This window comes from Cherax quadricarinatus, chromosome 97 (genome assembly GCF_038502225.1).
Source record: "Cherax quadricarinatus isolate ZL_2023a chromosome 97, ASM3850222v1, whole genome shotgun sequence".
In the NCBI taxonomy this organism is placed as follows: Eukaryota; Metazoa; Arthropoda; class Malacostraca; order Decapoda; family Parastacidae; genus Cherax; species Cherax quadricarinatus.
This window is the reverse complement of record NC_091388.1, coordinates 567,856-593,258: the sequence shown is the minus strand read 5'-3', so window position 1 is coordinate 593,258 and position 25,403 is coordinate 567,856. Positions and strand designations below refer to the sequence as shown.

The following is a 25,403-nucleotide window of genomic DNA, read 5'->3' as shown; positions in this document are numbered from 1 at the left end:
TTACTAAAAAAGAGAAGAAGAAAAACTATAAAACTGGGATGCTTGAATGTGCGTGGATGTAGTGCAGATGACAAGAAACAGATGATTGCTGATGTTATGAATGAAAAGAAGTTGGATGTCCTGGCCCTAAGCGAAACAAAGCTGAAGGGGGTAGGGGAGTTTCGGTGGGGGGAAATAAATGGGATTAAATCTGGAGTATCTGAGAGAGTTAGAGCAAAGGAAGGGGTAGCAGTAATGTTGAATGATCAGTTATGGAAGGAGAAAAGAGAATATGAATGTGTAAATGCAAGAATTATGTGGATTAAAGTAAAGGTTGGATGCGAGAAGTGGGTCATAATAAGCGTGTATGCACCTGGAGAAGAGAGGAATGCAGAGGAGAGAGAGAGATTTTGGGAGATGTTAAGTGAATGTATAGGAGCCTTTGAACCAAGTGAGAGAGTAATTGTGGTAGGGGACCTGAATGCTAAAGTAGGAGAAACTTTTAGAGAGGGTGTGGTAGGTAAGTTTGGGGTGCCAGGTGTAAATGATAATGGGAGCCCTTTGATTGAACTTTGTATAGAAAGGGGTTTAGTTATAGGTAATACATATTTTAAGAAAAAGAGGATGAATAAGTATACAAGATATGATGTAGGGCGAAATGACAGTAGTTTGTTGGATTATGTATTGGTAGATAAAAGACTGTTGAGTAGACTTCAGGATGTACATGTTTACTGAGAGTAAAAGGTAGATGGGATACAAGGAGAATAGAAGCATCAGGGAAGAGAGAGGTGAAGGTTTATAAACTAAAAGAGGAGGCAGTTAGGGAAAGATATAAACAGCTATTGGAGGATAGATGGGCTAATGAGAGCATAGGCAATGGGGTCGAAGAGGTATGGGGTAGGTTTAAAAATGTAGTGTTAGAGTGTTCAGCAGAAGTTTGTGGTTACAGGAAAGTGGGTGCGGGAGGGAAGAGGAGCGATTGGTGGAATGATGATGTAAAGAGAGTAGTAAGGGAGAAAAAGTTAGCATATGAGAAGTTTTTACAAAGTAGAAGTGATGCAAGGAGGGAAGAGTATATGGAGAAAAAGAGAGAGGTTAAGAGAGTGGTGAAGCAATGTAAAAAGAGAGCAAATGAGAGAGTGGGTGAGATGTTATCAACAAATTTTGTTGAAAATAAGAAAAAGTTTTGGAGTAAGATTAACAAGTTAAGGAAGCCTAGAGAACAAATGGATTTGTCAGTTAAAAATAGGAGAGGAGAGTTATTAAATGGAGAGTTAGAGGTATTGGGAAGATGGAGGGAATATTTTGAGGAATTGTTAAATGTTGATGAAGATAGGGAAGCTGTGATTTCGTGTATAGAGCAAGGAGGAATAATATCTTGTAGGAGTGAGGAAGAGCCAGTTGTGAGTGTGGGGGAAGTTCGTGAGGCAGTAGGTAAAATGAAAGGGGGTAAGGCAGCCGGGATTGATGGGATAAAGATAGAAATGTTAAAAGCAGGTGGGGATATAGTTTTGGAGTGGTTGGTGCAATTATTTAATAAATGTATGGAAGAGGGTAAGGTACCTAGGGATTGGCAGAGAGCATGCATAGTTCCTTTGTATAAAGGCAAAGGGGACAAAAGAGAGTGCAAAAATTATAGGGGGATAAGTCTGTTGAGTATACCTGGTAAAGTGTATGGTAGAGTTATTATTGAAAGAATTAAAAGTAAGACTGAGAATAGGATAGCAGATGAACAAGGAGGCTTTAGGAAAGGTAGGGGGTGTGTGGACCAGGTGTTTACAGTGAAACATATAAGTGAACAGTATTTAGATAAGGCTAAAGAGGTCTTTGTGGCATTTATGGATTTGGAAAAGGCGTATGACAGGGTGGATAGGGGGGCAATGTGGCAGATGTTGCAGGTGTATGGTGTAGGAGGTAGGTTACTGAAAGCAGTAAAGAGTTTTTACGAGGATAGTGAGGCTCAAGTTAGAGTACATAGGAAAGAGGGAAATTATTTCCCAGTAAAAGTAGGCCTTAGACAAGGATGTGTTTGTTTAATATATTTATAGATGGGGTTGTAAGAGAAGTAAATGCGAGGGTCTTGACAAGAGGCGTGGAGTTAAAAGATAAAGAATCACACATAAAGTGGGAGTTGTCACAGTTGCTCTTTGCTGATGACACTGCTCTTAGGAGATTCTGAAGAGAAGTTGCAGAGATTGGTGGATGAATTTGGTAGGGGGTGCAAAAGAAGAAAATTAAAAGTGAATACAGGAAAGAGTAAGGTTATGAGGATAACAAAACTATTAGGTGATGAAAGATTGGATATCAGATTGGAGGGAGAGAGTATGGAGGAAGTGAATGTATTCAAATATTTGGGAGTGGACGTGTCAGTGGATGGGTCTATGAAGGATGAGGTGAATCATAGAATTGATGAGGGGAAAAGGGTGAGTGGTGCACTTAGGAGTCTGTGGAGACAAAGAACTTTGTCCTTGGAGGCAAAGAGGGGAATGTATGAGAGTATTGTTTTACCAACACTCTTATATGGGTGTGAAGCATGGGTGATGAATGTTGCAGCGAGGAGAAGGCTGGAGGCAGTGGAGATGTCATGTCTGAGGGCAATGTGTGGTGTGAATATAATGCAGAGAATTCGTAGTTTGGAAGTTAGGAGGAGGTGCGGGATTACCAAAACTGTTGTCCAGAGGGCTGAGGAAGGGTTGTTGAGGTGGTTCGGACACGTAGAGAGAATGGAGCGAAACAGAATGACTTCAAGAGTGTATCAATCTGTAGTGGAAGGAAGGCGGGGTAGGGGTCGGCCTAGGAAGGGTTGGAGGGAGGGGGTAAAGGAGGTTTTGTGTGCGAGGGGCTTGGACTTCCAGCAGGCATGCGTGAGCGTGTTTGATAGGAGTGAATGGAGACAAATGGTTTTTAATACTTGACGTGCTGTTGGAGTGTGAGCAAAGTAACATTTATGAAGGGATTCAGGGAAACCGGCAGGCCGGACTTGAGTCCTGGAGATGGGAAGTACAGTGCCTGCACTCTGAAGGAGGGGTGTTAATGTTGCAGTTTAAAAACTGTAGTGTAAAGCACCCTTCTGGCAAGACAGTGATGGAGTGAATGATGTTGAAAGTTTTTCTTTTTCGGGCCACCCTGCCTTGGTGGGAATCGGCCAGTGTGATAATAAAAAAAAATAATAAGATTTTTTTTTATTCTATATTATGTACTCTCCAGATAAGCCTTATTTTTTAAGATAAAATAGGAAGAAATTTTTTTAAGCCATGTACTGTACTGTAATGTAAATGTTGTTAATGTCTCTATTTTCAGTTCCACACACTGGAACTGTTTGTTTTACCATTTTAAATCCATACAATATAAATACTGTTTTCTCTCTTTCACTCGTATACAATTTATTCATGTTTGGGTAAATAACTAAATAGAATGATGGTCCATTTCTAATGTCAGTTCTTATTTTCAGCAAAGAGTTTAAGTAGTTTGGGAATTGGGTTGGGCAGTGGGCAGGTACCCACAGCTAAACTCATAGATCTTGACTCGTCCCATGAAGCTCTGCCTGCCCCAAGAACTTCACAACTCCTGCCTAAGGTAACCCTCCAACTGTATCACACAAATAACCTGCATAGGAGAGAGGAGCTTATAACAGTGTTTCGTCTCACTAGAACCATTTACAGAGTCACACAGTGTGACTTTGTAAATGTCCCAAATCGAACCAAAACATTGTCATTAGCTTTTCTCTATGTGTAGGTCATTTACGTACTGTTCCAGCCATGGTATTGTGCGCTTTTGTTCTTCTTGGTATTGCTTCCTTTGCTTAGGAAGTAATTGCACCATATTACTTGCTTTGCTTAGCAAGTAATTTAAATGCATTGCTTGCTTTACTTAGCAAGTACAGTGGACCCCCAGTTAACGATATTTTTTCACTCCAGAAGTATGTTCAGGTGCCAGTACTGACCGAATTTGTTCCCATAAGGAATATTGTGAAGTAGATTAGTCCATTTCAGACCCCCAAACATACACGTACAAACGCACTTACATAAATACACTTACATAATTGGTTGCATTCGGAGGTGATCGTCAAGCGGGGGTCCACTGTAATTTAACCCGTAAACAGTCCAAGCAGATCTACGTTCACATGTGTGGTGCTACAAAAGTAGTTCTACGTTTTTTACATATTTTCAAATACAGTGGACCCCCGCATAGCGAACTTAATCCGTGCAAGAGGGCTGGTCGTTATGCGAAATGTTCGCTATGCGAATTAATTTTCCCCATAAGAAATAATGGAAATAAAATTAATCCGTGCAAGACACCCAAAAGTATGAAAAAAAAATTTTTTTACCACAAAAAAATGTTAATTTTAGTACACACAAACTGAAAAAGGCATGCACAATTACATGACACTTACTTTTATTGAAGATCTGGTGATGATTGATGGGATGGGAGGAGGGGAGAGAGAGTGTTAGTGTTTAGAAGGGGAATCCCCTTCCATTAACACTTGAGGAGGCAAGTCCTTTTCCGGGGTTACTTCCCTTCTTCTTTTAATGCCACTAGGACCAGCTTCAGAGTCACTGGACTTCTTTCTGTCCATAGAGCTCTGTACCTCCCGTTCCTTTACGATTTGTCTAAAATGGGCCATAACATTGTCATTGAAATAGTCACCAGCACGCCTTGCAACAGCTGTGTCAGGGTGATTTTCATCCATAAAGGTTTGCAGTTCAACCCACTGTGCACACATTTCCTTAATTTTTGAAGTAGGCACAATGGATTCCACAACTGGCATAGGCTTCTCAGGGTTAGCCCCAAACCCTTCAAAATCTTTCTTAATTTCCATACTAATTCTCACCCTTTTTACCACAGGGTTGGCACTAGAAGCTTTCTTGGGGCCCATGGTCACTTATTTTCAACAAACAGAACCGAAAACACTGTAATAATACGAAATATTCCGAGTGTATGCTTGAATGTTACCGCGGAGGCTAGCTGGTAAACAATGGGACAGGCGGCACATGTGAGGCTGGCTGAGGCCGCACATTGGACGCGTCTCGGACGAAGTTCGCTGAGCGGGTTTTTGTCTACTATGCGGGGCAAAATTTTAGCGATCAAAGCGTTCGCTATGCGGAATGTTCGCTATGCAAGGCGTTCGCTATGCGGGGGTCCACTGTATAACAAAAAAAAAGTAGATCAAAGTTTTTTTACACATTTTCAAATGTAAAAAAAAAACAAAAAAGATCTACTTTTTTTACATACTTTCAAATGTTGAAAAAACGTATATATACGTTTGGACCGTTTACGGGTTAAATGCATTGCTTGCTTTACATAGCAAGTAAGTTACATCATGAGAGCGGTGAATTACGTATGTGCAAAATTGGGATGTCTTCCTTAGTCTTGTACAATTGTATAGAGAAGACAGTAGAAGGCGAGGTTATCAGTCCTTCAATTAAGAAGCAGGTGATGATCACTGAAGTGTTGAAGATTGAGACACTTATGCAGCATATGGGAATCTTTATTCAGGAAACGTTTCGCCACACAGTGGCTTCTTCAGTCCAATACAAAGAGGAAGGCGTAAGGAGAGGAGGAGAATGAGGTAATCAGTCCCTCAACCTGGAGTCGATGTGTTCAGTCCATCGACTCCAGGTTGAGGGACTGATTACCTCATTCTCCTCCTCTCCTTACGCCTTCCTCTTTGTATTGGACTGAAGAAGCCACTGTGTGGCGAAACGTTTCCTGAATAAAGATTCCCATATGCTGCATAAGTGTCTCAATCTTCAACTTGTCGGTTTTTCAAACCATTCATCATCACTGAAGTGTTGATGAATCTCTTACGTCTAATTCATCACCTGGTCAATATTGTACACCACTGATATATTACTTGCTAGTAACCTCCTTTATAAACCTCCTCCTTTATAGAACAGTTTTTCATTATTCCTGTTGAAAAAGTATATTGAAAATTTAATACCATGTAATAGCCATAGTACAGTGGACCCTCGGTTTACGACATTATTTCATTCCAGAGGTATGTTCAGGTGCCATTACTGAACGAATTTGTTCCCATAAGGAATACTGTGAATTAGATTAGTTCATTTCTGACCCCCAAACATACACGTACAAACGCACTTACATAAATACACTTACATAATTGGTCGCATTGGGAGCTGATCGTAAAGCGGGAGTCCACTGTATTTACTGTTTCAGTTTTGTTTGTCTTATTCTATACAAAGATAATGTTTACATGTACTAACACAATGTTAGGTACTAAACACTACTTAAGACTACTTATGAATTAGACAAAGACTATAAAAACTAATTCTAATAACGAATAACTACTTAAGAATTAGACTATTAAGTAGTATTTCTTATACTGTTAATCACTGTTTTTTTTTTCAATGAACCGAGGCAGGGTGACCTAAAAAGAATAATGAAAGTGTTTAATTGCAATTATACATACAATAAGAAAAGTAGTTAATGAACAATGGTACAAATTTTGAAGGTACGACTTACTATTTCATTGTGATACAGTTTTAGGTACACTTATTGTGTTGTATTGGTAAAGAATTGTACTATACAAAGTAGCCTTAAAAGAGAGTTGACTATTACAAAGGATGACTTTCACATTTTCCTACTGTGCATTGCTTGAAAAATATTAATTTCTGACTTAGTGCATTGTCAGTGAGGATTTGTGTAGTTTTGGTTATTTATAATCTGGAGACCTACTCTGTATGCTCCAAGTTATGCAGTTACTGGTTACAATTCCTCCTGTTTTATATTTGAACAAAGTTAACATACTGGAGCATTTAGGAGTGCAAAAATGCTCATCTTTATAAAGGATTGGACAGTCTTGGCGTAAGAAGACTCAGGGTATATCAGACATTTTTGTTTAACCCGTAAATGGCCCAAGCAGATCTCCGTTCACATGTGTTGTGCTACCAAAGTAGATCTACGTTTTTTTTTACATATTTTCAAATATAACAAAAAAAAAAAAAGATCGAAGTCTTTTTACACATTTTCGAATGTAAAAAAGCAAAAAGAATATCTACTTTTTTTACATACGTACTTTCAAATGTTGAAAAACGTATACAGTGGACCCCCGGTTAACGATATTTTTTCATTCCAGAAGTATGTTCAGGTGCCAGTACTGACCGAATTTGTTCCCATAAGGAATATTGTGAAGTAGATTAGTCCATTTCAGACCCCCAAACATACACGTACAAACGCACTTACATAAATACACTTACATAATTGGTCGAATTCGGAGGTGATCGTTATGCGGGGGTCCACTGTATATACGTTTGGACCGTTTACGGGTTAAATCATCCTTCTAAAAGGTGGTTACATATAGGCTTGAAATGGGGTTTATTAGCATACTAGAAAACTCATTATGCAAAGCATTTCCGGCAGCCTTCAAAGTACAGTAACTTATATCTACGGACATCTATAAAATAAGTTGATTTACATAAATGCTGAAGTTTACTGTCTTTGATGGTAACTGGTATTAGCAATTTGATTTATAATTATGACATTTAAATATTATTTTGTGTTTTGTCTCAGACTACACTTACAACACTATTGCTATACTACATTGTATTGTCTCAGACTACTCTAGTACATTCTATTATTTATCTTCCAATTACACCTACCATCCGACTTACGACCGAGTTCGGTTCCGAGAAACCGGTTGTAAGTCGAAATGGTCGTAAGTCGAACTTTACTACTGAATATCAACAAAACATTTTTGTAATGACTTTATATTATTGTTTTATTTTGGTATTTCATGTTTTACTTTACTTTTTATGTTGTTAGTACTGTATTTTATACTGTAAGGTTTAGGATAAACACTGTGTACAACACAAATAGTTGTTTATTTCCCAGAAATTTGGCATAAAAAACACGGTCGTAAGTCGAGCAGGTCGTAAGTCGAGCAGGTCGTAAGTCGAGCAGGTCGTAAGTCGAGCAGGTCGTAAGTCGAGCAGGTCGTAAATCGAGCAGGTCGTAAGTCGAGCAGGTCGTAAGTCGAGCAGGCCATAAGTTGGATGGGAGGTGTACATGGCTCAGTGAGGAGCAAACTATAATGGTAGTGGGTTTGTGTCAACCATCTTTGATATTAACAAAAAAAAAAAAGGCACAATACCGTGACTGGAACGATACACAAATAACCCGCACATAAAAGAGAGAAGCTTACAACGACGTTTCGGTCCGACTTGGACCATTGACAAAGTCACATTGACATTGTCAATGGTCCAAGTCGGACCGAAACGTCGTCGTAAGCTTCTCTCTTTTATGTGCAGGTTATTTGTGCATCTTTAATATTGTTTTAATGTCACCTTTGTGCCATTTATAACATTTCTGGTATATTTTTAAATGTTTATACAGTAGTGTACTGTATATTGTAATAAACAGAATAGAGGAAATCAGCTCTAATATACATTATTTAGGTATGAATGCTGGTCAGAGAACCCATCGTAAGTCCGAGTCATCGGGAAACGAGTACGTTGCTAAGTGAGGAGAGGCTATATATAGTGCAAATAAAGCTCGTCTATATATTGTGGCTTTTGTGAATGTGATTGAAAATGTGTATCAGAAATTGAATAGTATCTCCTTTGAAGATTTTTTCCATATGCTATTCAACTGCATTTGCAGAAAAAAAATCTGCACCGTATAGAAGAACTTGATAAAAGACTTAATTGTATACCCTTTACTATATCATTGGTTATACCTGGAGTATACTAGTACAGTGGACCCTCGCATACCGTTGGCATCACATAACGTTAAATCCGCATACCGATACATTTTATCACTAAAATTTTGCCACACATACCGCTAAAAAACTCGCTCAACGCTATTCATCCGAGACGCTTCTAATGTGCGGCCTGAGCCAGCTTCACATGTTCCGCCAGTGGCATTGTTTACAAGCCAGCCTCCGCGGTAACATCCAAGCATACAATCGGAACATTTCGTATTATTACAGCGTTTTTGGTGATTTCATCTGCAAAATAAGTGACCATGGGCCCCAAGAAAGCCTCTAGTGCTAACCCAGTGGTAAAAAGGGTGAGAAATACTATCATACCACAGTCAGCTGCTGCTGCACCATGGTCAGCTGTTGCTGGATCAGTCAGCTGCTGTTGCACCTCTATCAGCTGTTGCTGGACAGGTCAGCTGTTGCTGGATCAGTCAGCTGCTTCTGCACCACGATCAGCTGTTGTTGGACCAGTCAGCTGTTGCTGGATCAGTCAGCTGCTGCTGCACCATGATCAGCTGTTGCTGGACCAGTCAGCTGTTGCTGGATCAGTTAGCTGCTGCTGCACCATGATCAGCTGTTGCTGGACCAGTCAGCTGTTGCTGGATCAGTCAACTGTTGCTGGACCAGTCAGCTGTTGCTGGACCAGTCAGCTGTTGCTGGACCAGTCAGCTGTTGCTGTATCAGTCAGCTGTTGCTGGACCAGTCAGCTGTTGCTGGACCAGTCAGCTGTTGCTGGACCAGTCAGCTGTTGCTTGACCAGTCAACTGTTGCTGGATCAGTCAACTGTTGCTGGATCAGTCAACTGTTGCTGGATCAGTCAGCTGTTGCTGGATCAGTCAGCTGTTGCTGGACCAGTCAGCTGTTGCTGGACCAGTCAGCTGTTGCTGGATCAGTCAGCTGTTGCTGGATCAGTCAGCTGCTGCTGCACCACGGTCAGCTGCTGTTGCACCATCAGCTGTTTCTGAACATGACTCGTCCCGAACCTGTCTGTCCAGCCTGAGCGCCTGCCTTGCCGTCATTGTTTACAAGCCAGGGTGGCCGGTTGCATGCATACATTCGATACATTTTGTATTATTCCATTATAGTGCTTGTAACTACTAAATAAGCCACCATGGGCCCAAAGAAAGCTTCTAGTGCCAACCCTGTGGTAAAAAGGGTGATAAATACTATCGTACCACAGTCAGCTGCTGCTGCACCATGGTCAGCTGATAAATTGGACCAGTCAGCTGTTGCTGTACCACAGCTGCTGCTGCACCACAGCTGCACCATGATCAGCTGCACCACAGCTGTTGTTGTTGCTGCACCACCATCAGCTGTATTACTCGAAGATGTGGAGTGTTGTTGGTGTGGCTTAACGTGAAACAATTACCGAGAAACAATTAACCCCAGAGGGTTAGCCACCCAGGATAACCCAAAAAAAGTCAGTGTCATCGAAGACTGTCTAACTTATTTCCATTGGGGTCCTTAATCTTGTCTCCCAGGATGCAACCCACACCAGTTGACTAACACCCAGGTGAACAGGGAAAAACGCCTGGAACTAGTGCTCATATTGGTGAATTTAAAGCCAGCAAAGGTTGGTTTGAGAGATTTAAGAATTGTAGTGGCATACACAGTGTGATAAGGCCTGTTCTGGAAGAAAATGCCAAACAGGACCTACAGTACTCAGGAGGAAAAGGCACTCCCAGGACACAGTGTCTCATCAGTCATTGCTGCATCTTCAATAAAGGTGTCATTTATTCTTCATTTAGTAGAGTAGTACATGCACTATATATATTGTGCATGTACTACTCTACTATTGTGCATGTATCCTTCTCTTTGTGTGTAGGAAAATGTATATTTCATGTGGTAAAATTTTTTTTTCATACTTTTGGGTGTCTTGCACGGATTAATTTGATTTCCATTATTTCTTATGGGGAAAATTCATTCGCATAATGATAATTTCGCATAACAATGAGCTCTCATGAACGGATTAATATCGTTATGCGGGGGTCCACTGTATAACCAGGTTGTGCTTTGTTAGGTGACAAAACTCACATTAGTACTCTCTCTTCTACAGTTAGTGATGTAAGGATTACTAGTAATGAGGTTCTTGGGAGGGGCTTGCAGTTTTTTTTTTTTTAACACGTTGGCCGTTTCCCACTGAGGAAGGGTGACCTAAAAAAAAAAAAGTCAAAAATAAAGAAAAGCCCAAAAAGATCGAAAAAGCTTTCATCATCATTCAACACTTTCACCATCACTCACACATAATCACTGTCCTTGCAGAGGCGCTCAGCTACAACAACTTAGAATTACGTCCCTCCAAACTGCCAATATCCCAAACCCCTCCTTTAACCCTTAAACTGTCTAAATGTAGATCTACGTTCACGTGTGTAGCACTCCGAATGTAAATATCCATTTTATTTTACGTGCTTTCAAATACAGTGGACCCTCGAATTTAATCGTGCCTTTTCTGTATGCAAAACTATTTTTATCTATAAATGTATTTTTGGGTGTCTGGAATGGTTTAATTGGATTTACAGTATTTCCTATGGGAAATACAGTGGACCCCCGGTTAACGATATTTTTTCACTCCAGAAGTATGTTCAGGTGCCAGTACTGACCGAATTTGTTCCCATAAGGAATATTGTGAAGTAGATTAGTCCATTTCAGACCCCCAAACATACACGTACAAACGCACTTACATAAATACACTTACATAATTGGTCGCATTTGGAGGTAATCGTTATGCGGGGGTCCACTGTATTAAAAAAAAAATACATTTTATAGATAATAAAAATAGTTTTGCATACAGAAAAGGCATGACTAAATTCGAGGGTCCACTGTATAAAAAAAAACAGATCTACATTTGGAGCGCTACACACGTGAATGTAGATCTCAGTTTTTACAGTTTAAGGGTTAAAGTGCAGGCATTGTACTTCCCATTTCCAAGACTCAAGTCCGGCTAACCGGTTTCCCTGAATCCCTTCACGGAATACAGTGGACCCCCGGTTATTGGCCGGTTCAGTTATCGGCCAACTCAGTTATCGGCCGGTTTTTCGGCGCCTGGTTATCGGCCATTAACCCTTGAACGGTCCAAACAGATCGACGTTCAAATTCGTAATGCTACAAAAGTAGATCTACTTTTTTTATATATTTTCAAATATAACAAAAAAAAATGTAGATAAAAGTTTTTTTACACACAAAACAAAAAAAAAAAATCTACATTCTTTTACATACTTTCAGATGTTGAAAAAACGTACATATACGTTTGGACCATTTAAGGGTTAATTCAGTTATCGGCCATTTGGGAGGCGTCCATCCGCTGGCTGGAGCCGCTTGCAAGTCAGTTTGGCTTTGTCTCTGGGCGAGTGAGGAAGCTTCTGCTCATTCATCCAAACATTTTGCTATAATCCATTGCTTTTTGTGGTTATTGATTGAGTGCAACTACAAAATAAGCAACCATGGGCCCAAAGAAACACTTTACATAGTATATAAAAACATGCAATGTTTATATGAAATATATATTAATAATAATGACTTGTACATTAAATTTCTTATTTTACATTAATCCAATATATCTTCTTCAAAATTATACAAGAAACACATTACATAGCATATAAACATGCAATGTTTATTATATCTTTTCTTTCAACACACCGGCCGTATCCCACCAAGGCAGGGTGGCCCAAAAAGAAAACCGAAAGTTTCTCTTAAATTTAGTAATTTATACAGGAGAAGGGGTTACTAGCCCCTTGCTCCCGGCATTTTAGTCGCCTCTTACAACACGCATGACTTACGGAGGAAGAATTCTGTTCCACTTCCCCATGGAGATAAGGAAATAAACAAGAACAAGAACTAGAAAGAAAATAGAAGAATACCTAGAGGTTTGTGTATATATATGCTTGTACATGTATGTGTAGCGTGACCTAAGTGTAAGTAGAAGTAACAAGACATACCTGAAATCTTGCATGTGTATGAGACAGACAAAAGACACCAGCAATCCTACCATCATGTAAAACAATTACAGGTTTTCGTTGTACACTCACTTGGCAGGACGGTAGTACCTCCCTGGGTGGTTGCTGTTTACCAACCTACTACCTAGGACCAACCTACTATATTTAATAATCACTTTTTGCCACATTAAATGTCTTATTTTACATTAATATAGACATATTCATTAATCCATCTATGATATTTTCTTCAAAATTATATAAGAAACAAGTTACATATCATGTAGCATATATGTTATCGAGTGGAGAGTGGGATGGAGAGTAAACATTACATTTTCTCTGATGCAGCTTTAGAGAAAACTGTGAATCTGGCAACTGGTGCAGTAACCGCCCTTCATATGCGTTTGTTTACAATTCTTGGCATGAATCATTCATTACTTTTCCCTTTGTTTATGATGGCATCTAAAGGTAGTTGTTAGAAACGATTACACTCGGTGAACATGGTAATAATATGGCTGTGTAGTGTAATAATATGGCTGTGTATTGTAATATACCTGTGTAGTGTAGCCCGGGGGGAGGGCTACATACATGTACTGTACCTACATCTACTGCTACCTACACTGACCGCCTACAAATAAATACTACTCACCTCTTGCCCTACAGTAAATGACAGATTAAAGAAGTGTGTGCAATGTGGACTAGGGTGCAAGTTTTGTAGAGAAACACCACCCTGACCAAGCTGAAACAAGCCATATCTGCAACATGTTCAGTGACAAAACCCTGTCCCACTTCAGAGAAATCTTAAGAGAGATGCCAGAAACAGACCTCTATGGACATATTTGTTGTGAGACAGGGGTCCAGTAACTCAAGCTGGTCCTAGTAGCATTAAAAGAAAGAAGGGAAGTAACCCCAGAGAAGCCTTTGCTACCTAAAGTCTTTATGGAGGGGGATAACTCTTCCAGACACTAACTACTCCCTCTTTCCTCTTTCCTCTTCCCTATCTTCCAGAAGCCAGCATTAGCTTTCAATAAAGGTATGTAAAACTTACATAATTAAATTTTTTTTTTTTTTGTGAATATTTTTGTCTGGAACGGATTAATTGTATTTCCATTAATTCTTATCGGAAATATTAATTTGGTTTTCGGCCATTTTGGTTATCGGCCGACCTTCTGGAACGAATTATGGCCGATAACTGAGGTTCCACTGTATTACCCACCTTACACTCCAACAGCTTGTCAGGTCCCGAAAACCATTCGTCTCCATTCACCCCTATTTAACATGCTCATGCATGCTTGCTGGAAGGCCAAGCCTTTCTCTCACAAAACTTCCTTTACCCCGTCCCTCCAACCTTTCCAGGGGTGACCCCTACCCTGCCTTCCTTCCCCAATAGATTTTTACGCTCTCCAAGTCATTCTATTTTGTCCCACTCTCCCCTCAGCCCCTCTTCAGCCCCCACACTAATACTTTTAGTAACTCCACACGACTTCTGCGCCATCCTTCGTTGGGTCTGGACGTCTCTCGCCCGAGCATCGACAATGATAAATTTCCCCCGCTCTCTCTGGGACACTTGTCCTCTTCTGTTTTGCCTGCCGGGCACTCTACAGGAAGGGCACCTGTTCATCAGCTTACTTTTAGCCAGCTACATTTTTTCCTCTCTACGGATAATTCTTTAACAGTCTTTGGTGGGAAGCCGGTTACTGAACTCGGGTGGGGCTGTGGGCGTCCCACTCAGGTGGGGGTGTGGGCATCCCACTCTGCTGGTACTTGACAAGGATGTCCACTGGATCTAATTGGCAACTTCAAGTTTCTATCTCTATTTACAAAGGAACTTTTGTTCCTTGTCTCTCGTTGTCTAGCCCTGCGCAACAAATTTTCCTTGTGCCATCGAGAAGTCAGGCTTTCTACAGTTTATGCTGTCAAACTCCACACCTCCTCCTAATTTCCACACTACGAATTCTCTGCATAATATTTACACCACACATTACCCTTAGAAACAACATCTCCACTGCCTCCAGCCTCCTCCTCGCTGCAGCATTTACAACCCATGCCTCACACCCATATAAGAGTGTAGGTACCACTATAGTCTCATACATTCCCTTCTTTGCCTCCCTGGATAACGTTCTTTGTCTCCATAGATACCTCAGCTCACCACTCGCCTTGTTCCTTCATCAATTCTATGGTTAACCTCATCCTTCATAAACCCATCTGCTGACAAGTCAACTTCTAAATATCTGAAAACATTCACTTCTTCCATACTCCCTCCCTCCAATGTGATATCCAATTTTTCTTTATCTAAATTGTTTGATACCTTCATCACCTTACTCTTATCTATATTCGCTGTCAACTTTCTACCTTTACTCACCCCCCCAATCTCATCCACTAACCTTGCAGGTATGTTATATTAAATGAACACATTCCATGGAGGGATGAAATACTCGTCTACAGTGATATGGTTCGTGAAGGTTATAAAACTTAATATAATTGCATGTTATGGGGAAATGGAGAAGAATTCTTCCTCTGTAAGCCATGTGTGTCTTAAGAGGTGACTAAAATGCTGGGAGGAAGGGGCTAGTCACCTCTTGTGTACAAATTACTAAATTTATCAAAAAAAAAACTTTAGTTTTTCTTTTTAGGTCACCCTGCCTTGGTGGGATATGGCCAGTTCATTGAAAAAAAAAAATTGCATGTTTTCATAACCCATTTAGAGCTGTATTTATTTCAAGACATTGAGTAGGATTTGTGATGTCGTCTGGTTTATGTCTTAACATTCTAATACCATATACAATTATAAGATCCATGATATCTGTGTTCTAAGTCCATTATATCTTGGAAGTGCTTCCCTTGCACCTCTGAGTATGCTCCCATATTCTCCTAGAAATTGTCAAGATGAGCATCAAGGATATGGACCTTAAGAGACATCCTACAGTGCTTCTGACCATAGCTTTTTACCAAGGTCTCAACAAGTTCCACATTATTGTCAGCCTTGTTGTTGCCCAGAAAGCCTTGTGCAACAAAACTCTCCCAGGCTTCCTTTTCTTTCTCTGTGAGATTCTTTGGAAGTTCTAAGCACTCCATGATTTTCCTGACTTGTGGTCCAGTGAAGATGCCAGCCTTCACCTTTGCCCCTGATAGCTTGGGAAAAGAAGTCTTGAAGATACTTGAAGGCTGCAGACTCTTTGTCAAGAGCTGTAACAAACTGTTTCATTAGCCCTAGTTTGATGTGTAATGGAGGGAACAGAATCTTTTGAGGATCCACCAATGGTTTATGTTTGATATTGTGTCTTCCTACTGAGAACTTAGTCCTTTGAGGCCAGTGCTTCCTCTGGTAATGTGCTGCTCTGTCAGGGAAACTTGGTAAAACCTCTTTGGAGTCCCATCAAAAATGCCACCATTTTGAAGTCTCCATTAACCTCGTAGCCATACTTATCAAGTTCAAAGCTTCCAGTAGAAGTTTGACTGTTGTAGTCCTCCTTAAGATGCACCGAATGAGCTAAGGGAAGAGATGGATACTTGTTCCCACATGCAGAAGTACAGCATTTAGGCTTCTTGTTCCCACGTGCAGAAGTACAGCATTTAGGCTTCTTGTTCCCACATGCAGAAGTACAGCATTTAGGCTTCTTGTTCCCACGTGCAGAAGTACAGCATTTAGGCTTCTTGTTCCCACGTGCAGAAGTACAGCATTTAGGCTTCTTGTTCCCACGTGCAGAAGTACAGCATTTAGGCTTCTTGTTCCCACGTGCAGAAGTACAGCATTTAGGCTTCTTGTTCCCACATGCAGAAGTACAGCATTTAGGCTTCTTGTTCCCACGTGCAGAAGTACAGCATTTAGGCTTCTTGTTCCCACGTGCAGAAGTACAGCATTTAGGCTTCTTGTTCCCACGTGCAGAAGTACAGCATTTAGACTTCTTGTTCCCACGTGCAGAAGTACAGCATTTAGGCTTCTTGTTCCCACGTGCAGAAGTAAAACATTTTAGGCTTCTTGTTCCCACGTGCAGAAGTAAAACATTTTAGGCTTCTTGTTCCCACGTGCAGAAGTAAAACATTTTAGGCTTCTTGTTCCCACGTGCAGAAGTAAAACATTTTAGGCTTCTTGTTCCCACGTGCAGAAGTAAAACATTTTAGGCTTCTTGTTCCCACGTGCAGAAGTAAAACATTTTAGGCTTCTTGTTCCCACGTGCAGAAGTACAGCATTTAGGCTTCTTGTTCCCACGTGCAGAAGTACAGCATTTAGGCTTCTTGTTCCCACGTGCAGAAGTACAGCATTTAGGCTTCTTGTTCCCACGTGCAGAAGTACAGCATTTAGGCTTCTTGTTCCCACGTGCAGAAGTACAGCATTTAGGCTTCTTGTTCCCACGTGCAGAAGTACAGCATTTAGGCTTCTTGTTCCCACGTGCAGAAGTAAAACATTTTAGGCTTCTTGTTCCCACGTGCAGAAGTAAAACATTTTAGGCTTCTTGTTCCCACGTGCAGAAGTACAGCATTTAGGCTTCTTGTTCCCACGTGCAGAAGTAAAACATTTTAGGCTTCTGGAGGAGCTATCAATGAACAGTCTCCACTCATCTGAATTGCATGCAATTCTAATTGCATCAAACAGACCTGATACATCATAACAGTAGCACAACCTGTCTTCATTAGTGAAGAAAATTGACAAATGTTTGTGATGTTTTCTTTGGCTTGTCACTTTCTCACTTTCATCCACCAAGTCCCACTCCTAATTGAGCCTTGAAATCAAAAGCTCAGCATTTGACTTACAAATTTTTCCCCTTCTTTTTATCGAATCTTAAAATGTAATACACATTCCTCCCTACATTACTAAAATTCTAATAAAATCCTCTCCATACCCATCTCCTTGTATCCACATAAATTAATTGTCAAACCAAGATCTCTGATAAGGTCATTGAGGTCTGGTTTGGGTAGTAAAGATTCCTCGCAACAGCTGCATCTGTGAGATCATAATCTTGTTCACTGTCCTCTTCATTTTCTGATTTGCTTCTTTCCCCTTCTGACAGTGGACTTCTTTCTGGAGGTGTAGGTACAGGAAGATCAGCACTATGTGGTACTGGTGCAGTAGAAGAGGGAAGGTCTGGATAAGAAAGAGCAGGTGTATTTTTCCCAGTTTGGCATTTGGAAGGATCCACCAGGCAAAAGTAGCAGTTGGTTGAGTGATCAGTGGGTTCATGCCATATTGCAGGAACACCAAACTTCATGGCTCTATTTTCTCCTCTATACCATCCTGTAAAAGAACAAAAGAATTAGTTTCTGTTACGTTCATATCATTTAAAAAATGTTCGTATTCAAGATTTTACCCTTCATATAACTAATGACTTTCTTACCTTCCAATGTTTTCTTACAATGTTCACCAGCAACATGAGGCGCCCAGGTCTTGTCTTGGTCCCCAACTGTCATACAAAAATATTCTTTGTAAGCTTCACATATTTTTTTAGATGCTGTTGCACAGAACTTCTTTGCACTTGTCTTAACGAATTGACCATATATGTAGCAGAATGTGACTTAAGAAATCGTAATGACACGATTGCAAATAAACCATACCCCCGGCCGGGATTGAACCCGCGGTCATAGAGTCTCAAAACTCCAGCCCGTCACGTTAGCCACTAGACCAGCTAGCCACAATAAGATTCATCCAACTAGGTATATTTCTACACCATAGGAAGGTTAGCACAGGCACCACTGTGACCACAAATGCAAGTTTTTACAGACGAATCTCCAGCTAGCGTGGCCGTGACGAACTCTAGCTCAAGTCCCTTCACTGCCGTCAACATGACTTAAGAAATCGTAATGACACGATTGCAAATATCCCGGCTGGGGGTATGGTTTGTAGCAGAATGTATCTGGAGAATGACTGCAGCCTCTTGATGCCATTTCACTTCTGATGTGTCTTCTCAGGTAGCCAGAGCTGAACTGATTGCTGCTCTGTGAGCCGCTGTTTTCATATTTGCCAAGCAAAACCCTAGAACATAATAGTTTTACATCAGTCTTGCTTGGAAGTGTTCCAGAAGTGTCCTGACCACAAAAGCAAAGTTCTGGGATCAAAATTGCTTTTTTTAAATTTTGTTTAGTTATAAAGAACTGGGAAATGATGCTTATTTCCCAGGAACACGACAAAAGTGAAATTTTGTTACGTAGTGTAATCTCGACAATCCTACCACTGATACTTGGAACACCAAGCTCCTTCCTCATATTAAGAATGTTGGTAGATTTAGGACAGCCAAGAATAATTCTGAGGGCTTCATTCTGCATTAACTCCAATGGCCAGATAGAATTTTCCTTAGCTAATATTAACTTGGATGCAGCATAATCAATTATGGGTGAACAACTACTTCTAGCAGTTTAGCAGATGCACAAATGATAATCAAACCAAATGTAAAGTATATGGCCAGTCTTATGGTCACTATCTTGAACACTATGTGCATAATTATCCAGTTATTGAGGAATATATATATATAGTATAATAACCTATGTGATATGTCAACATACAGTGGACCCCCGCATAAGGATAACTTCCGAATGCAACCAATTATGTAAGTGTATTTATGTAAGTGCGTTTGTACGTGTATGTTTGGGGGTCTGAAATGGACTAATCTACTTCACAATATTTCTTATGGGAACAAATTCAGTCAGTACTGGCACCTGAACATACTTCTGGAGTGAAAAAATATCGTTAACCGGGGGTCCACTGTATTAGTGAAAATAAGATACCAGATATATCAAAAAATTTCTTCGATTTTCTTGTAGCAGATAAGTCAACTATAAATCTAAATTAAAATATACACCTGTTAACCTTTTTGGGGCCTAGTTCCTTGGTCTTTTGTGCATCCATATGCTCTTGTGCTACCATCCACAGGATGGATATGAGGTACACAATAAACTAGCCACTACCATCTGCAGGATGGATATGAGGTACACAATAAACTAGCCACTACCATCCACAGGATGGATATGAGGTACACAATAAACTAGCCACTACCATCCACAGGATGGATATGAAGTACACAGTAAACTAGCACCTACCATCCACAGGATGGATATGAGGTGCACAATAAACTAGCCACTACCATCCACAGGATGGATATGAGGTACACAATAAACTAGCCACTACCATCCACAGGATGGATATGAGGTACACAATAAACTAGCCACTACCATCCACAGGATGGATATGAGGTGCACAATAAACTAGCCACTACCATCCACAGGATGGATATGAGGTACACAATAAACTAGCCACTACCATCCACAGGATGGATATGAAGTACACAGTAAACTAGCACCTACCATCCACAGGATGGATATGAGGTGCACAATAAACTAGCCACTACCATCCACAGGATGGATATGAGGTACACAATAAACTAGCCACTACCATCCACAGGATGGATATGAGGTGCACAATAAACTAGCCACTACCATCCACAGGATGGATATGAGGTACACAAACTAGCCACTACCATCCACAGGATGGATATTTATTATTATTAACACATCGGCTGATTCCCACCAAGGTACGGTGGCCCGAAAAAGAAAAACTTTCACCATCATTCACTCCATCACTGTCTTGCCAGAAGGGTGCTTTACACTACAGTTTTTAAACTGCAACATTAACACCCCTCCTTCAGAGTGCAGGCACTGTACTTTCCATCTCCAGGACTCAAGTCCGGCCTGCCGGTTTCCCTGAACCCCTTCATAAATGTTACTTTGCTCACACTCCAACAGCACGTCAAGTATTAACCCTTAAACTGTCCAAGCAGATCTACGTTCACATGCGTAGTGCTCCAAAAGTAGATCTACGTTTTTTTACATATTTTCAAATATAACAAAAAAAAAAAAGTAGATTAAAGTTTTTTACACTTTTTCAAATGTAAAAAAAAAAAAGATCTACTTTTTTTACATACTTTCAAATGTTGAAAAAACGTAGATCTACGTTTGGACAGTTTAAGGGTTAAAAAGCATTTGTCTCCATTCACTCCTATCAAATATGCTTATGCACGCTTGCTGGAAGTCCAAGCCCCTCTCACACAAAACCTCCTTTACCCCCTCCCTCCAACCCTTCCTAGGCTGACCCCAACCCCGCCTTCCTTCCACTACATATTTATACACTTTTGAAGTCACTCTGTTTTGTTCCATCCTCTCTGCATGTCCAAACCACCTCAACAACCCCTCCTCAGCTCTCTGGATAATAGTTTTGGTAATCCCACACCTTCTCCTAATTTCCGAACTACGAATTCTCTGCATTATATTCACACCACACATTGCCCTCACACATGACATCTCCACTGCCACTACCATCCACATAATGGATATGAGGTGCACAGTAAACTAGCCACTTCAGCAGCAAGATCACGGTCTAATCAGCGATTAGTGTAGTACACTGGTAGAGATCAACCATTCTGGTAGATACTGTCATGCGAGGGTAGTACACTGGTAGCTCCTACTGTTCTGCCATACAAGTGTGAAATGGAACCTTTTACTTAAATGTTTTGCTCTCTGGAAGGATTACTATTATCTCATTTTCTGTATCAAACATGTAAGATGACAAACATCTCGCGTGCAAGATGACAAACATCTCGCATGTAAGATGACAAACATCTCGCATGTAAGATGACAAACATCTCGCATGTAAGATGACAAACATCTCGCATGTAAGATGACAAACATCTCGCATGTAAGATGACAAACATCTCGCATGTAAGATGACAAACATCTCGCATGTAAGATGACAAACATCTCGCATGTAAGATGACAAACATCACACATGAAAGTTGACAAACATCACACATGATAGTGACAAATATCTTGCATATTTACAAACATCTACACTCATCTTTTATGTGTACTTTCCTAATTGTTCTTTTTCCCGAAATATTTTCCTGTGATTGAGGCTTGGTGTGAGAGCAGGGTGTGGGGGCCATGATTCCCAGAACTATTAACACATCTATTTAAGTAAAAGCACACAAATGCAACTAATGTGATATTTTATTGTGGCAACTTTTCACTCTCCAGGAGCTTTGTCAAGCTGGTTCGCTCCTGGAGAGCGAAACGTTGCCACAATAAAATGTCATTAGTTGCATTTGTGTCCTTTTACTTAACATATTGTCAGTAATTCTACCAATATTAACACATCTATTGATGTTTCAGGTCTTGCCACATAAGAGAAGTTCTAAATCCACTGGAGTCAGCAGCCGTGTTGTACCTCTCTTAGAAACTTCAGAATCCTGTCCACCTCCACCTCCCCCTCCTGAAGTTTTCCAGGCAGGCACTCTGGATGAACACCTCGAAGCATCACTTTCTATTGTTAAAGATCCGAATAGAAACTCTACAAATCTTAGCATCCCTAATGATCAAGGTGGCAGCTCCTGGGAAACCTGGGACTTTGTGTATCGGGGTCTTGAAAAAAGGGGATATAGCAAAGACATAGGTGATCGCGGCGACATTCTCCACCAAATAACACGTCAAAACCTTTATCCAGAAGCAATAACCCATGGTAAGAACAACAACCTAAATAACAAGAAAGATGTTACGAAGAGTAAACCATTAACCATCAACCAAGCTTTGCAAGCTTTTACAATTAATGAAACACGAGAGAGAGTAGAGAGACCCTCCAGCTCCAGTAAAAGTTACCAGTCTGTATCTCACGGTGCTGCTCCTGATGTCTTCCCTAACCTTATAAAGAGGAACAGTGTTTATGATAATATATCTGCAGGCTTTGAGACAGCGCCCCAGGACAGTGATGACTACGAGGATAGAAAACCCATGTTAAAGAAGACCGGCAATTTGATTAGGACGGACAATAGATTAGATTTAAGTAATAAAAATAATGCGAGCAGTTCTTCTTCACCACGGAGTTTAAGTATGAGTAGCAAGGGCTCTCACTCCAGACAGGAGTTGCCCTCGGAGACGTCGCACTCGACTACGACAGCCCCAACACTCCAGCCGGTGAGCATTACAACCACCACCACCCACTCTAGAGAGACACTACCTCTTAAAGACAGTATACTTGAAACACCATGGTCCTGTAGCACTTGTACTTTTCTAAATGACAAAACTCGAACAGCTTGTGACATGTGTGGGAAGTCACGCGTACCGGGCCCAGAAGCTAAGCCTCTCATATCTGGTGGTAGACAGTGTCCCCAGTGTACACTCATCAATGAGAGAGGGGCACAGGACTGTTCAGCCTGTGGTGTACATCTGGAGGGGTCTTCCACGTATATATAAAAGAATGCTATGTTAACCCTTAAACTGTCCAAACGTAGATTTACGTTTGCGCGTGTAGTGCTCTGACCTTGATTTTCTCCATAAGAAACAATGTAAAAAAAACATAGATCTACGTTCGGAGCACTACGCGAGCAAACGTAGATCTACGTTTGGACAGTTTAAGGGTTAAAGAAAGTAAATACTGATAGTTAAAACAATCAGGCAACCAGTATTTTCTGGCTTTGCTAAATGATCATTGTCTATAGTTTTTTTTATCTTGGTAAGTTACCCATGAGTGTTGTGTTGTATTACATCGACTGTCGAATAATTATTTTGTCAACTAAAATTATCACATTGTGTCTGAGTAAGAGTTTTCCCATTTTATTAAGTCTCTCTCTTATTGCAGGTCAGTTAATATTTCTTAGGCTCTAGCACTGAAGGTTATTGATACTTCATCAATGTGAACATCAATGGGGTGAAGTCTCTCATAATATGCTGTGTGTTCATCGCTGGTTGTTAGACCTGCGTTCTGGCCTCAAGTTGAACACACTTCTCTCTCTTTTAATAGACATTTTGCAGTCTCAATTATTTAGGACATCAACATTAATTTTCTCTACAGTCATAGTTTCTTTGTGGAACTTGTGGAGGTTAACATTTTAACAGTTTGTCCTTAGTAATGAAGAGTACAAAGTACTGGAGAATGAACACAAATGTTGATTCGTTGAGTAAAATAATGACTACATCAACTTTTAGTAAAATAACGACTTATGTTAAAATGCCAGCGTTTAATTTAACGTACATTTTCTGTGATGTTAGTCGAGTTAAACATAATACGAGGGCAGATCAAAAAGTTTTTGCTTCTATCGTTTTCTTAATACCATGTAACAATATTGGATATTTTCTTTGATTACATCTTGATATAGTTGTCAATCTTATTGAAGCTTGTTAGCAGTTTGTTAATGACTTCTGCATGGAATTCTATGGCTGATTTTGTAGTCATTCAGGAGCAATTGTCATCACAACATTGCATCAGTATATTGTCGTCCTTGCAACCTCTTCAGAGGTTCAAACATATGAGAATTACTGTGGACGAGATGGGGTTATTATTTTTTGTATCAGGAGAAAACTTTTCAGTCTGCCCTTGTGTATATGAGCTCAGTTTTCAATTATAAGTTATAGCACGGGTAAGAAGCCAGTACAGTCATATGCTGCTTTACGTCATTTTGGCCTACGTCAAATTCGCCTTTACGCCACTTTTTTTTTTCTAGAGTAAATTTCAGATCAATGAATGTCATTACGTTTGGCTTTATGTCACTTAGCAATGTTACCTACTTCGTAATTTTAACTGTGGTCATTATTCTTTAAAAAAAAAGTGACAAAAATGTGGTTTTACGGTTCTTTAAGGTTTAGAAATAGTTATATTCTTTCCTGAGTTATTTACACTAGTTTTATGGTATTTGTCATCTTTTTAAGGCATCAAGTCTGGTTTATGTCAAAATTGCGTTACATCACGGCTGTTGGAACCTATTAATGACGTTGGGCTGGGTACGACTGTATAAGTATTTACATTACCTTACTGCAAAATTATCATTGAGAGTTACAATGCCATATAGTCTGGTTCCTTGTATCAACAATCGCTGGCACTTAATTATAATCAAGCCATATTATGTTTTGTAAGTGCCACTTCCCCCCCCCCTCAGAAAATTCCGTATATGGATATCTATTTTAATATAAATGATATCGTGAAAATGCCGAACTGAATATATTTTCACAAAATTTTTAGTAATTAGTAGTGACTAGCATTGAATATAAAGATGTCACGACTTAGAAGCTAAGTTTGATCTTGCTCTACTGCAATAATACAACTTTAAAGTGACTTTTGTCTATACTGTATAATTATTACGCAAAAACTTGTGTCACCTTTTACGGTATATTTTGAAGGATAAATTTCAGTAATAAAAAGTCACAATATTGTAGTTGGAACAATTGAACAAAAACCTGCACTTATGAGAAGGAAGTTATGATGTAGCTCATCCTGGACCAGTGTCAAGTGTCCTGGACCAGTGTCAAGTGTCCTGGGCCAGTGTCAAGTGTCCTGGACCAGTGTCAAGTGTCCTGGACCAGTGTCAAGTGTCCTGGACCAGTGTCAAGTGTCCTGGACCAGTGTCAAGCATACTGGACCAGTGTCAAGTACACTGGACCAGTGTCAAGCATACTGGACCAGTGTCAGGTGTACTGGACCAGTGTGAAGCATGCTGGACTAGTGTCAAGTGTACTGGACCAGTGTCAAGTGTACTGGACCAGTGTCAAGTGTACTGGACCAGGCTGGATCAAAATATCATTAGTTTCTTCTGGTCTCAAGTTTTTGGTATACATTTCATTTTTGCCAGAGGTAAAATGCAGATATTTTTACATCATCAGTGAGTGACATAGGACACACTAGCCATCATATAGTCAACAAAGTGCACTAACTATTTTATATTCAATACAACTTTTCTGTTTAACTGTTAAGAGCCAATATATAGCATAGATAGTAATACTTGTATAGATACCATAGCTGGGATAAC

The 25,403-nt window shown here is 40.2% G+C and overlaps 1 protein-coding gene and 1 long non-coding RNA gene across 7 annotated transcripts in view; one reads left to right on the top strand and one right to left on the bottom strand.

Annotated features, from left to right (window-relative positions):
- tamo (PUB and ZnF_RBZ domain-containing protein tamozhennic) overlaps nt 1-25,403 on the top strand; it is a 95,855-nt gene that overhangs the window by 50,398 nt on the left and 20,054 nt on the right. For 5 of the 6 annotated variants that reach the window (XM_070105107.1, XM_070105105.1, XM_070105104.1 and 2 more), the window contains exons 7-8: nt 3,431-3,555; nt 21,781-23,186. In XM_070105107.1, coding sequence (XP_069961208.1) covers nt 3,431-3,555; nt 21,781-22,857 — 1,202 coding nt within the window. In that variant the 3' untranslated portion in view covers nt 22,858-23,186. Of the gene's footprint in view, nt 1-3,430; nt 3,556-21,780; nt 23,187-25,403 lie in introns of those variants that run through there. The other variant, XM_070105108.1, reaches the window with a different exon arrangement.
- The window catches only part of LOC138855498 (uncharacterized), a 90,498-nt gene continuing 82,127 nt past the window's right edge, over nt 17,033-25,403 (bottom strand). The window contains exons 3-4 of the long non-coding RNA XR_011394740.1: nt 17,961-18,595; nt 17,033-17,860 (exon numbers count right to left, since the gene is read on the bottom strand). This is a non-coding gene — a long non-coding RNA (uncharacterized lncRNA). The remainder of the gene's footprint in view (nt 17,861-17,960; nt 18,596-25,403) is intronic.